The sequence below is a fragment of the Phyllobates terribilis genome, unplaced genomic scaffold (genome assembly GCF_046119375.1).
Source record: "Phyllobates terribilis strain yellow unplaced genomic scaffold, ASM4611937v1 Scaffold_11__3_contigs__length_659146591, whole genome shotgun sequence".
Lineage (NCBI taxonomy): Eukaryota > Metazoa > Chordata > Amphibia > Anura > Dendrobatidae > Phyllobates > Phyllobates terribilis.
The window spans coordinates 95,310,896-95,324,353 of record NW_027362771.1 but is presented as its reverse complement, the minus strand read 5'-3'; the positions used below and the strand labels follow the sequence as shown (position 1 = coordinate 95,324,353).

The following is a 13,458-nucleotide window of genomic DNA, read 5'->3' as shown; positions in this document are numbered from 1 at the left end:
AGACTTGCTGATTAACCTTAAGGCTATGTTCCCACGATGCAGAACTGCTGCATATTTTTTACGCTTCTCCCTGGCGGGAAAAATTCATGCGGTTTTTACATGCGGTTTCCCGCCAGGTAGAAGCGTTTGTCAAGCGTTTTTGCATGAATTTCTGCATGCGGGTTATCAAGCGCTTTTCCAAGCGATTTTAACATCACTTGGAAAAGTGCTTGACAACTTGTTCACGCTATATAAATCCATGCAACCGGCATGGATTTATAGTAGTGTGACCAAATTAGTTAGAAAAAAAAGAAAAGAATGTTAAAAAAAAAAAAAAAATTATACTTACCTTCCGATGTCCTCTCGGTGTTTTCTCTGCTGCGTCCGGTGTCTTGGGCGGCTCACGGTGGTGTGAAGGACCTGCGGTGACGTCATTGAGTCATGTGACAGGTCACATGACTCAATGACGTTTAATCTTTATTTTTTATTTTAAATTCTTTTTTTTACAGTTTCTATGGTACCCAGGTCTGAAAGAGTCTCCTCTCCTCCAGACCTGGGTACCATCCGCACATTGAACCGTGTGATATCCGCTTGTGCAGATGCAGTGATGCGGATGTCACGCGGTCCAATGCAAGTCAATGGCGGCGATTACGCTACGTGTCCGCAAAATTAATGGACATGCTGCTTATTTTTCTGCAATGTTAATCCGCAGCGGAAATTTCCGCAGCATGTGCATAGCACATGCGGATTATCCTTGGGGACCATGGGGCACGTATTACCAAGCGTTTTTTAAGCATTTTCGCTGCGTAAATTTTGCGGCAAAAGCGCTTGAAAAACGCATAGTGGGCACGCTGCCTAAGTTCTTTTTCTGTAAGCTTAAGGAACAGTTATCTGAACCTATTTACTTGTCAATATTGCTGCATCTGAGTGTATCATCTCTACAGACTTTTGTCTGATCACCACTGTTATCAGTGACTAGCCGTTTGCTTGCCGATTAACCCTTCAGTTTCTGTAAACATAAATTGTCCTGTGGACTTGTTCTCATTGTGCTACAGTGTTTCCTGGACTGGCAACATTTATGTTGTTCCTGTGTTTATCTATACACCTGGCTTTGTCTCTTCTGGTGTGTCCTGCTTCACTAATCTGCCATCCAAAATACCCCGTGGTCCTGATCTTTGCTGTTCCATGTGCCATTTGGCAAATATTACCCACTGTGCTATTGCCTTCGGTCCACGTATTAATCCTGATTCCTGAGCTATGGCTTAGTGAATCCACCTCACCAGGTAAGTCCTAATATGAAAACCCCTTTCACCAATTTACTGCTTCTTTTAAATTAAATTTCAGAGATCATTGTATACTACAATAATAAATTATTGCAGTAGTAAGTGCAAGCAATTAAATGTCGCAAGATCAATTTCTTAAAACAACTAGAATATAAAAAGCTGTAAATGTTTGTCATCACCGTAATTGTACTGACCTGCAGAAAATTGTTACTAGCTCTTTTTCACGCAATGAGCATAGTAAAAAACAAAATCTCCCTTTTCCCCAAAAAATGTGGTAACATAAATAGTCTAAGGCTGTGTGCCCACGTAGCATTTTTCAAGCGTATATGCTGCGGAATTTCCGCAGCGTAAACGCTTGAAAAACGCATGTATATCCGCACCCCATGGTCCCCAATGGCATTCCGCAATGTCAATGCCCATGCTGCGGATTTTTCCGCAGCGTTTATGCTGCGTTCAAAAATCCGCAGCATGTCATTTAATTTTGCGTTTCCGCATGCAGAATTGCCTTTGTGCAATGCATAAAAAACGCAAGGCAATTCCGCATGTGGAAAACGCGTGATAAACGCGCGAAAAATGCGCGATAAACGCGTGCGGAATTCCGCATGCGTTTTTCCGGGAGAGGACTTGCAGAAATGAAGCAGAAATTTTCTGCTTCATAAATGCAACGTGGGCACATAGCCTAAATCAAAACTACAACCACAAAAAATAAAACCTGAACATGGCTATGTAGATGAAAAAAAAAGTGTTAGAGCTTATTTTTAACACTTTTGGAACAGAAAATAATGCATGGTGATCACATGCTGAACAGTAGTCAGTAGACATACAGTGGGGAAAAAAAGTATTTAGTCAGCCACCAATTGTGCAAGTTCTCCCACTTAAAAAGATGAGAGAGGCCTGTAATTGACATCATAGGTAGACCTCAACTATGAGAGACAAAATGAGAAAACAAATCCTGTAGATCACATTGTCTGATTTGGAAATACATTTTTTTTTACATTTTGGTGGAAAATAAGTATTTGGGCAATTACAAAAGTTCATCTCAATACTTTGTTTTATATCCTTTGCTGGCAATGACAGAGGTCAAACGTTTTCTGTAAGTCTTCACAAGGTTGGCACACACTGTTGCTGGTATGTTGGCCCATTTCTCCATCTTCTCTAGAGCAGTGATGTTTTGGGGCTGTCGCTAAGCAACACGGACTTTCAACTCCCTCCAAAGGTTTTCTATAGGGTTTAGATCTGGAGACTGACTAGGCCAACTTGAAGTGCTTCTTATGAAGCTACTCCTTCGTTGCACTGGCGGTGTTCTTGGGATCATTGTTATTCTGAAAGACCCAGCCACGTTTCATCTTAGATGCCCTTGCTGATGGAAGGAGGTTTGCACTCAAAATCTCGCGATGCATGGCCCCATTCATTCTTTCATGTACACGGATCAGTCAGCCTGGTCCCCTGGCAGAGAAACAGCCCCAAAGCATGATGTTGCCACCCCCATGCTTCACAGTAGGTATGGTGTTCTTTGGATGCAACTCAGCATTCTTTCTCCTCCATACACGTTGAGTTGTGTTTCTACCAAACAGTTCTACTTTGGTTTCATCTGACCATATGACATTCTCCCAATACTCTTCTGGATCATCCAAATGCTCTCTAGCAAACTTCAGACGGGCTTGGACATGTAATGGCTTAAGCAGGGGGACACGTCTGGCACTGCAGGATCAGAGTCCCTGGCGACGTAGTGTGTTACTGATGGTAGCCTGTAGAGATGAGGGAGCATGTTCGCTACTGCTCTGTGCTCGCCCAAGCATCTCACTGCTCGCCGAATATTTCTGGGGTTGCTCGGCGAGAGCTCTGGTCTCCTCCCTGCATTTTTGGCGCTCTTTAGAGCGCCAATGAACATACAGGGATTGCCTGCCACTCACTATAATGCCGTAGCCATGTTGGTTGTGGCATTACAGTGATTGGCTGGCCGCACAGTGTCATCAGATCTATATCAGACCTGGCGCCGCCATGCTCGTCACAGTAATTCCAGATTCAGACAGTTTAGGGAGAGGTGCTGCTGAGCTAGGAAGAGATTTGCTTGTTTCTAGTTAGTGTAGGTGTACCAAACTATAATAGAGACACATATCTATCTCAACAAACAGTCCTTCTGAGGACTAATCCATCTGCCGAGATATCAGGCAGACAGGGTATAAAGCAGACTGCAGTGCACATAGGACAAGAGACTCCATTCTAGTTTTGTCTGCTGCTGCTGCCGATATTTCTAGAAATAGGCCCAGGTCTCAGGGGCCAGGAATAATTTTTTTTGGATCTTAATCCTGATTATTTGCTTAAAAAGCAATCCAGAGAACACAGTTTTTCTGCGCCATTTGCTTGTTGGCACTTAAGAATACAGCCAGGTCCTTTCCATATTACAGCGCTAAAAATCCAGCTATTTAAAACGGTGTTTTCTCCATCACACGGATCTCCTGTACATTTTAAGAAAATACTGCCATTTCTGGCCTCCATTAAAAATTTGTTTCAGTGTGCCAGTGAAGCAATTGACACCAGATTGCTGTTCAAAATAGTTACCTACAGGCCAGGTGTTCAATACTGTGGTTTGTCCGTCACACGGATCAAAGATAAGTTTGCTTCATATTCAGTCATTTATTGTGAACGTGGAAGATATTGTCCTCCATTTACAATGGGCAAGGCACGTGGCAAGGGACAGGGAAATGGACGTGATGGTGCATGCAGAGGCCGAAGCCGTGGGCAAGCTGAAATTGTGCCACAACAAACACGCACCTCTTCTCACTCAACTTTCCTGTCCCAATTAATAGGGGACCGCAGAACATCACTATTGAAAACAGATCAGTGTGAAAAGGTTATTGGTTGGATAGCAGATAATGCTTCCAGTCACTTAGCCACCACCACCTTGTCTTCCACACTGTTAAGTCTCATTAGCTGTGAGTCTGGACCGCATATTCCTCACCCTGAACCTCCTTCCTCCCACCATGCCGAGTGCCCAGAGACAACTGATCCCACACTTGGACACTCCAAAGAGCTGTTCACTTTTCCATTTATAGATTCGGGCCTCTCGCCCGGTCCACTTGAGGGGCAAGAGGAGATCGCATGTAGCAATGCCCAAATATTTGAGCAGCCACGGTCACATGAAGGCGACGGTGGGAAAGTGTCACAAGAGGTGGGAAAGTGTCACAAGAGGTGGACAATGATGAGAAACAATTGCCAGAAAGTCGGGAGGAGGACCAGGGTGCGGAAGTGGTAGACGAGGTGGTGGATGATAAAGTAACTGACCCAACATGGCAGGAGGAAATGCACAGCGAGGAGAGCAGCACACAGGGGGGAGGGACGCAAAGCACCCCAACAGGCAGGAAGAAGCAGTGTGGTGGCCGCAGAAAGAAGGCAGGCAACCATTCCCCGTAACATCAACACGAAGGAAGTTGTCAGTACAACTGTTAGGTCTAACCGAGTGTGGTTGTTTTTTAAAGACTCTGCCGATAACCCGAAAAAGGCCATTTGCACCACGTGCCAGGCCAGCATCAGCAGGGGTGGCAAAGCTAGCAGCCTGACCACCACCAGCATGATCAGGCACATGTCAGAAAAGCACCCGACTTTGTGGGTCGAACCCCAGGGTCCAGGAACAGTTTCTGCGGGGGGCACCATTGCTTCTTCCTCTGTTGTGCATGTAAGCAAATCCCCTGTCCATGGTGTATGCGAAGATGCCTCCTGCCGTGCACCTGTCGTTGCACACTCTCAAGTAACAGCATCAGGAAGCACGTCCACGTCCTTGTCCCAGAGCAGCATTCAGTTGTCCATACCCAGTCCTTGGAACGCAAGCGCAAATACGCAGCCAATGCCCCACAGGCCACAGTACTAAATACCCACATTTCACGACTGATTGCGCTCAAAATGTTGCCTTTTAGGGTCATGGAGACGGAAGCATTCCGTAACCTGATGGCGGGGGCCGTCCCTCGGTACTCTGTCCCCAGCCGCCACTATTTCTCCTGGTGTTCCGTCACCGCATTACACAAGCATGTTTCCTCAACAACACAGTTACTGGGAAAGTCCACCTAACTACGGACATGTGGACAAGTGCTTGTGGGCAGGGATGGTACATCTCGCTGACGGCACACTGTGTTAACATAGTGGAAGCCGGGACCCAGTCGGACCTTGGGACGGAACACGTCCTCCCGACTCCAAGGATTGCAGGCCCTATGTCAATCATGGTTGCCCCCACAGTCTAGAGCTCCTGCACCTCATCCTCCTCAGCCGCCACCTCCTCTTCAACAACCATCTCTGAAATAACCACATCAGTCACAAGCTGGAAGCACTGCCTCGGCCAAGAGGCAACAGGCTGTGCTGAAGCAAATATGCTTAAGTGACAAACTGCACAATGCTGAAGAGTTGTGGACTGCTCTGAAAGAGCAGGCAGATCTGTGGCTCACACCGCTGAACCTACAGCCAGGCATGGTTGTGTGTGACAATGACCAGAGCCTGGTGGCAGCTATGAGGCGAGGCGAGCTCACACACGTACCAGGCCTGGCCCAAATGCTTCACCTCGTGGTTCAGTGGCTTCTCAAATCCTACCCAGAGCTGCCAGATCTGCTTGTTGAAGTACGCCGCCTGTGTGCCCATTTTAAAAAGTCACCTACAGCTTCCTCTGCCCTTGCCGTGTTTCAGCAGCATTTGAAGCTTCCGGCTCACAGACTGGTATGTGATGTCCCCACGCATTGGAACTCTACACTGCAGATATTGGGAAGGATTTGTGAGCAGAAGAGGGCAGTTGTTGAGTACTAGCATCAACAAGGCCGTCGGTATTCAGTTCAGACTCCACACACAAGACCTCAGGAGTGGACATAAATATCAGACATACAGTGCCTACAAGTAGTATTCAACCCCCTGCAGATTTAGCTGGTTGACACATGCGGAATTAACTTGGCATTGTGACATTTGTACTGTAGATCAGCCTGGAAGTGGGAAATGCACTGCAGCAAATATTGTTGTTTTTTTTTTTTTTAAAAGTTAATTCAGAGTGTCATTTATTATTCAACCCCTCAAACCACAAGATTTCTGTTTGGTCCCCCTAAAGTATTAAGAAGTAGTTCAGGCACCAAGAATAATGAGCTTCACATATGTGGATTAAAGATCTCTTTTGCCAGCCTTTTCTGACTATTTAAGACCCTCCCCAAACTTGTGAACAGCACTCAGACATGGTCAACATGGGAAAGACAAAGGAGCATTCCAAGGCCATCAGAGACAAGATCGTGGAGGGTCACAAGGCTGGCAAGGGGTACAAAACCCTTTCCAAGGAGTTGGGCCAACCTGTCTCCACTGTTGGGAGCTTCATCCGTAAGTGGAAGGCTTATGGAACTACTGTTAGCCTTCCACGGCCTGGACAGCCTTTGAAAGTGTCCTCCCGTGCCGAGGCCAGGCTTGTCCGAAGAGTCAAGGCTAACTCAAGGACAACAAGGAAGGAGCTCCGGGAAGATCTCATGGCAGTGGGGACATTGGTTTCAGTCAATACCATAAGTAACGTACTCCACCGCAATGGTCTCCGTTCCAGACGAGCCCGTAAGGTACCTTTACTTTCAAAGCGTCATGTCAAGGCTCGTCTACAGTTTGCTCATGATCACTTGGAGGACTCTGAGACAGACTGGTTCAAGGTTCTATGGTCTGATGAGACCAAGATCGAGATGTTTGGTGCCAACCACACACGTGACGTTTGGAGACTGGATGGCACTGCATACGACCCCAAGAATACCATCCCTACAGTCAAGCATGGTGGTGGCAGCATCATGCTGTGGGGCTGTTTCTCAGCCAAGGGGCCTGGCCATCTGGTCCGCATCCATGGGAAGATGGATAGCACGGCCTACCTGGAGATTTTGGCCAAGAACCTCCGCTCCTCCATCAAGGATCTTAAGATGGGTCGTAATTTCATCTTCCAACAAGACAACGACCCAAAGCACACAGCGAAGAAAACCAAGGCCTGGTTCAAGAGGGAAAAAGTCAAGGTGTTGGAGTGGCCTAGTCAGTCTCCTGACCTTAACCCAATTGAAAACTTGTGGAAGGAGCTCAAGAATAAAGTCCACATGAGACACCCAAAGAAACTAGATAACTTGGAGAAGATCTGCATGGAGGAGTGGGCCAAGATAACTCCACAGACCTGTGCCGGCCTGATCAGGTCTTATAAAAGACGATTAGCTGTAATTGCAAACAAGGGTTATTCCACCAAATATTAAACAAAGGGGTTGTATAATAATTGACCCACACTTTTATGTTTAAAATTTAATAAAATTCAACTGAGCAACATAACTTTTTGGTTTGTAAGATTTATGCTTCTGTTCATAAATCCTACTCTCATTTGCAGTTTGAAGGCTCTAACTTATTTGCATCTTATCAAACCAGCTAAATCTGCAGGGGGTTGAATACTACTTGAAGGCACTGTATGTACCATCCTTCAAAACTTTGAGGACTCCACCAAGATGGTGAGCGGCGATGACGCCATAATTAGCATTACCATCCCGCTTCTGTGTCTTCTGAAACGCTCTCTGCTCACAATCAAAAAGGATGCATTGCATGCAGAGCATGATACCATAGAGCAAGGAACCATACTGGGTGATTACACACAGCCCAGCCTCATCTCATCCCAACGTGGAATGGGGGACAATCAGGAAAAGGAGGAGGAGGAAGTACAGGAGCTAGTTTCATGCGCTATAGACGGTACTACCTTCACAACTGTCATACCGTCTGTTCATCATGGATGGCCAGAGGACAGAGAGGAGGAGGAGAGCATGGTCAGTCATCCTCTTGGTGAGGACACGGAAGTCTTGTTAGTAGTCTGGCATGCATGGCTGAGTTTGTTACGCTGCCTAACCCATGACTCTCGCGTTCTCAAAATTTTGGGTGACAGTCATTACTAGTTGGTGACAAGGAGAACTTTATATCTTATTCCTGAGGCGGAAAGGTCTACAAAAATGGGGCAGTACCAGAAGGCCCTTGTTGCGGAACTATTAAAAAAATTCCCATCTGAAAACGCTGGCGGCAGAGGTCATAGTTCATTGGACAACCAAGGAGTACAGGCGAGAGAGGCACAAATGCAATCCAGCAGAGGCAGGGGAACACTGTCAAAGTTCTGTGACAGTTTTCTCAGACCCTCCCATCGCACAGGCCCTGAGGTGCGGGGTACTCTCACAAGGAGTGCAAAGTTTGGGAAGATGCTGAGCAAGTACCTTGCCGACCGTACCAACGTCCTCCGTGATTCCTCTGTGCCTTTTAATTATTGGGTGTCCAAGCTGGAAATGTGGAATGAACTGGATCTCTTCGCTTTGGAGGTCCTGGGCTGACCTGCCGTTAGCGTTTTATCAGAGTGGGTTTTTAGTGCCGCTGGTGGAATTATAACTGATAAGCGCATCCGCCTGTCAACTGAAAATGCTGACAAGCTAACTCTTATAAAAATGAACAAGGGCTGGATTGGGCCAGACCTCACAACACCACTGAAAGATAGCAGCATAACATAAACTCAATTCCTTTTGTCCCTTTTTGGGAGGTGTATTCCCATGCACCTTTTCACACCCACACATGGGTATATGCTTCCTGATTTTGGCTATTTGCTCTTGTCCTCCTCCTTCTCATCATCCTCGTCCTCCACCACCATATCACCGGGGTGACCGTGGTCCGTGATGCAACACCCACATAATTTTTTTAATGGGTGTTTATGATGCCCGTAAAAATAAAAAAATTATACAGTATGTTCATGTATACCCCCTAGGGGTAAATGTTTGTCAGCCCATACACTTAGTGCATGGGCATTACAAGTATAGGAGACCCGCTCCTTTCTAATGGGAACATTTTTTTATGAGGCCCTTGAAGTCTCTTCCAAGGGACATTGGAGTGCCTCTCAATTTTTGGCAGCCCTTACATTCACTGCATAGGCCAACACTATGGGAGACCATCTGCTTTCTAATGGGAATTTGTTGTTACTGTTGTCTTCTCTGTGTCTTAAAATTCTTAGTGGGGTTTTTCCTAAAATTGGTTAGCCGTTGGACTCGCTGCATACCCTATAACTGTATAGCAGACGCTCTCCTTTCCTATGGGAATTTGTCGTTACTGTGGCCCTGCTCTGTGTCTTTAAATTGTTAGTGGGGTTTTTCCCAATTTTGGCAGCCCTTGCGGTCACAGCATGGGCATTACCACTATAGGAGACCCGCTCCTTTATAATAGGAACATTTTTTTTTACTGAGACCCTCCTCTGTCTCTTCAAAGGGGTATTGGGTTGCGTCCAAATTTTTGGCAGACCTTGCAGTCACTGCATAGGCAATTACAGTATAGGAGACCCACTTGTTAATAATGGGAACAACAAAGCATAGCCAGCTGATGGCTCTCTAACAATAGCGAGGGCCGACTGCTGGCATTTTAAGAATAGTAAGGGCCGTCTGATGGCCCTATAAAAATACTTTGAGTTTCTCAGAGTCCCTCCATCATAAATAAAACAGGATGTGTCTGATGTGTCACACACCACATTGCCAGATAAGGTTGTAAAATGTTAAAATGACATTTCCCGGTGAATGCATTTGTCTTAAATAATGTAAGAAAAAAAGGATCTTTCTTTAGTATAAAAAACAGCGTTGCCAATATAACTTCATTGTAATCACATTGTTCAACTCCTGCACCTCTTCCTCCATCTCCAAAATGACCACATCAGTCACAAGCTGACAGCACTGCCTTGGCCAAGCAGCAACAGGCTGTGCTGAAGATAACATGCTTAATTGACAAACCGCCCAGCGCTGCAGAGTTGTTAAAAGCTGTAACACAGCATCTTGATCTGTGGCTCTCACCGCTGAACATACAGCCAGGCATGGTCGTGTGACAATGGGCGGAACCTGGTGATGGAGAAATGACAGCCGGAGTAGATACGGTTTCCCTCTATGCCAGTCCTTTCACCGAGCTAAAGAATAGGGCTGTGGTGAAATACAACTCCCACTGAGAAGCTGTTTCAGATTGAAAAACATTGTGCCCACCAGAGGATTTGATTCTGAGGGCTCACCTTTCTCCCCCGCTCAAGAGCCCCATAGCAGCTGCAAAGTTAGTGCTATCATGAACTCTCCTGAGGTAGAAGCCATGGCACACCAGAGGATTCTCTGGTGGGACTGTCCAACCCTGCCGAGAAGCAGTCCTGGCTAAGAATAGTGTGTGGTAAGGTTCACGGACACTCTATGGCTGCTTTTTTACAGAGAAGGAAACACACGCAAACACAGGGAGAACATACAAAGTCCTTGCAGATGTTGTCCTTGCTGGGATTTGAACCCAGGATCCCAGCGCTGCAAGGCTTCAGTGCTAATCACTGATCCAATGTGCTGCCGTTCATCCTCTGATATCTAACAGGCTGGAGAAACTTGCACCTACTGCCACTCTATCTTCAGCTCCTTTGTGAGAAACTAATGTATTTGAGCAGCCACTCAGTCTACCAAATAAAATTCCTGAGAAAAAAATTGGGGATGGCTTCGCTACTGGAACTGGGGCAGTGCTAATACCATGGCATCGTACCATAGTTTACTGGAAATATTCCAGGCTGGTAGGAGGCAAGCAAATTCCCACAGTAAAGTACCCGAAGTAATGTTCAGGGACCCGCGCTTGTAGAAGGCGGAGACAACATCGGGAGAAATAGTGACGGCTGGGGACAGAGTATGGACACGAGTCATAAGTCATGAGGTTGTGAAAAGCTTCCACTTCCATGAACCTAAAAGGCCACATTTCAAGTGCAAGCAGCTGCCCAGAAATCTGGCAGTTTAGTATTGCAACCTATGGGTGGGTGGGTGGGTGGCTGGCTGCATACTTGCGCTTGCATTCCAAAGAATGGGGTAGGGACAACTGAACGCTGCACTTGGACAAGGACGCGGACGATGATTGTTGTAAGTCTGCAATGACAGGTGCATGGCGGGAGGCATCTTCGCATGCGCCAAGGATCACTTATGATGGGCACACTTTTAGGCAGTGACCTGGGAGTCAGAAATGCTTACAGAAGTCTTCCCCATGCTGTTCCCATGTCTTTTCAGCACCGTATGCATGTGTCTGATAATGTGTCACACACCACATGGCCAGATGAGGTTGTAAATGTTAAAGTGACATTTCCCAGTGAATGCATTTGTCTTGGTTGAAAGCAATGCAGAAGTGCAAAAATGCATCAAAAATGCTACGTGTGAACATAGCCCAAGGTGTGGAGGAGTATTTTTGGTTATTTATTTTGCCTTATATACAAGTCATTACCCTGGAAAGGATGTTCCTTAACATATTTCCCAGGAAAATCCATTTTGGTTTCGTTTATGTATGTTATTGTGAGTACGTAAAAGTGTCGGAATACTCTGACAACATTGTTGACTGCAGGGACCTGGGAGTCAGAAATGCTTCCAGGTCATTTGAGCACTGTTCCAGTCGATTTTGGGCAATTTTTAGGCCATCTGCAGACCGCCAGGGGGAGCTGCCTGAAAAATACTCGAGTTTCCCATAGCCTTGCATTGGGTTCGTTGCTCGGGTCGAGCATCTGAGTATTCCAATTAGCTTGACCCGAGCAACGATTACCCGAGCATTTTAGTGCTTGCTCATCACTAGTAGCCTGTGTAACGTTGGTCCCAGCTCTCTGCAGATCATTCACTAGGTCCCCCCGTGTGGTTCTGGGATTTTTGCTCACCGTTCTTGAGATCATTTTGACCCCACGGGGTGAGATCTTGTGTGGAGCCCCAGAGCGAGGGAGATTATCAGTGGTCTTGTATGTCTTCCATTTTCTTGATTTATTCACACCAAGCTGCTTGCCTATTGCAGATTCAGTCTTCCCAGCCTGGTGCAGGGCTGCAATTGTCTCTGGTGTCCTTCGACAGCTTTGGTCTTCACCATAGTGGAGTTTGGAGTGTGACTGTTTGAGGTTGCGGACAGGTGTCTTTTATACTGATAACAAGTTAAAACAGGTGCCAGTACTACAGGTAATGAGTGGAGGACATTGGAGCCTTTTAAAGAATAAGTTAGAGTTCTGTGAGAGACAGAAATTTTGCTTGTTTGTAATTGACCAAATACTTATTTTCCACCAAAATTAGAAAAACAATTCTTTCCAAATCAGACAATGTGATTTTCAGGTTTATTTTCTCATTTTGTCTTTTAGAGTTGAGGTCTACATATGATGTCAATTACAGGCCTCTCTCATCTTTTTAAGTGGGAGAACTTGCACAATTGGTGGCTGACTATATACTTTTTTCCCCACTGTATGTTATAGCTATTAAATATGGAAAAAGTCAAGATGTACTGCTGTTTGCTGCTAGCTTGCCTAGAAGCCACCAACTACTGCAAACTAAGGCATTTATACTATAGTTTAATGAAAACACAAAAATACTCTTGGTAGACTGCATTTACACAGCCACAGTTCGTATGTAAATTACTATTTTACCAGTTACCGCCTCTGTGTTGCTACTGTTCTTTAACTCACCAAGTCTAGGATGCCAATGCTGTTCCATCCTTGCATAATTGGTAGGAATGATATAAAGGTTGGGATAATCCAACATCCCCCAAGCATCAGCGTTATTCTCAGTGGGGTCATTTTATTTCTGTAAACCAAAGGCTGGCAGCAGATAGCGTAATATCTTAGAAAACAAAAACAAAAAAAGATGATAAATGTACAGTCTGCACATGATAAACACAAAATTATTTATTTTATTTATTTTACTCGCTTATATAGCGCCATTAATTCCACAGCACTTTACAGACATTATGGGCACTGTCCCCATTGGGGCTCACAATCTAAACTCCCTATCAAGTATGTCTTTGGAATGTGGAAGGAAACCGGAGAACCCAGAGGAAACCCACGGGGAGAACATACAAACTCCTTGCAGGTGTTGTTCTTGGTGGTATTGAACCCAGGACCCCAGCACTGCAAGGCTGCAGTGCTAACCACTGAGCCACCGTGCTGCCCTGTTGTAGCAGGTTTGATACTATTGTCAAAGCATATTCGGGCTATATAAAATTTCCACTTAAAATCAATTGCCAGTCTTGTACACTTATTTTTCTACCCACATATACATGTAATTTGTACATTAATCAATTAACAGCGCTGGGGTCCTGGGTTCAAATCCCACCAGTGCCCATAATGTCTGTAAGTTGTTTGAAATGTAAAGCGCAGTGCAATATGTTGGCGCTATATAAATAAAAATATTACTAGTATAAG

At 45.5% G+C, this 13,458-nt stretch overlaps 1 protein-coding gene across 3 annotated transcripts in view; it reads right to left on the bottom strand.

Annotated features, from left to right (window-relative positions):
- Positions 1–13,458, bottom strand: part of HTR4 (5-hydroxytryptamine receptor 4) — a 973,132-nt gene that overhangs the window by 260,438 nt on the left and 699,236 nt on the right. For all 3 annotated transcript variants that reach the window (XM_073651352.1, XM_073651353.1, XM_073651351.1), the window contains one exon: positions 12,724–12,877. In XM_073651352.1, the coding sequence (XP_073507453.1) occupies positions 12,724–12,877 (154 nt within the window). The remainder of the gene's footprint in view (positions 1–12,723; positions 12,878–13,458) is intronic.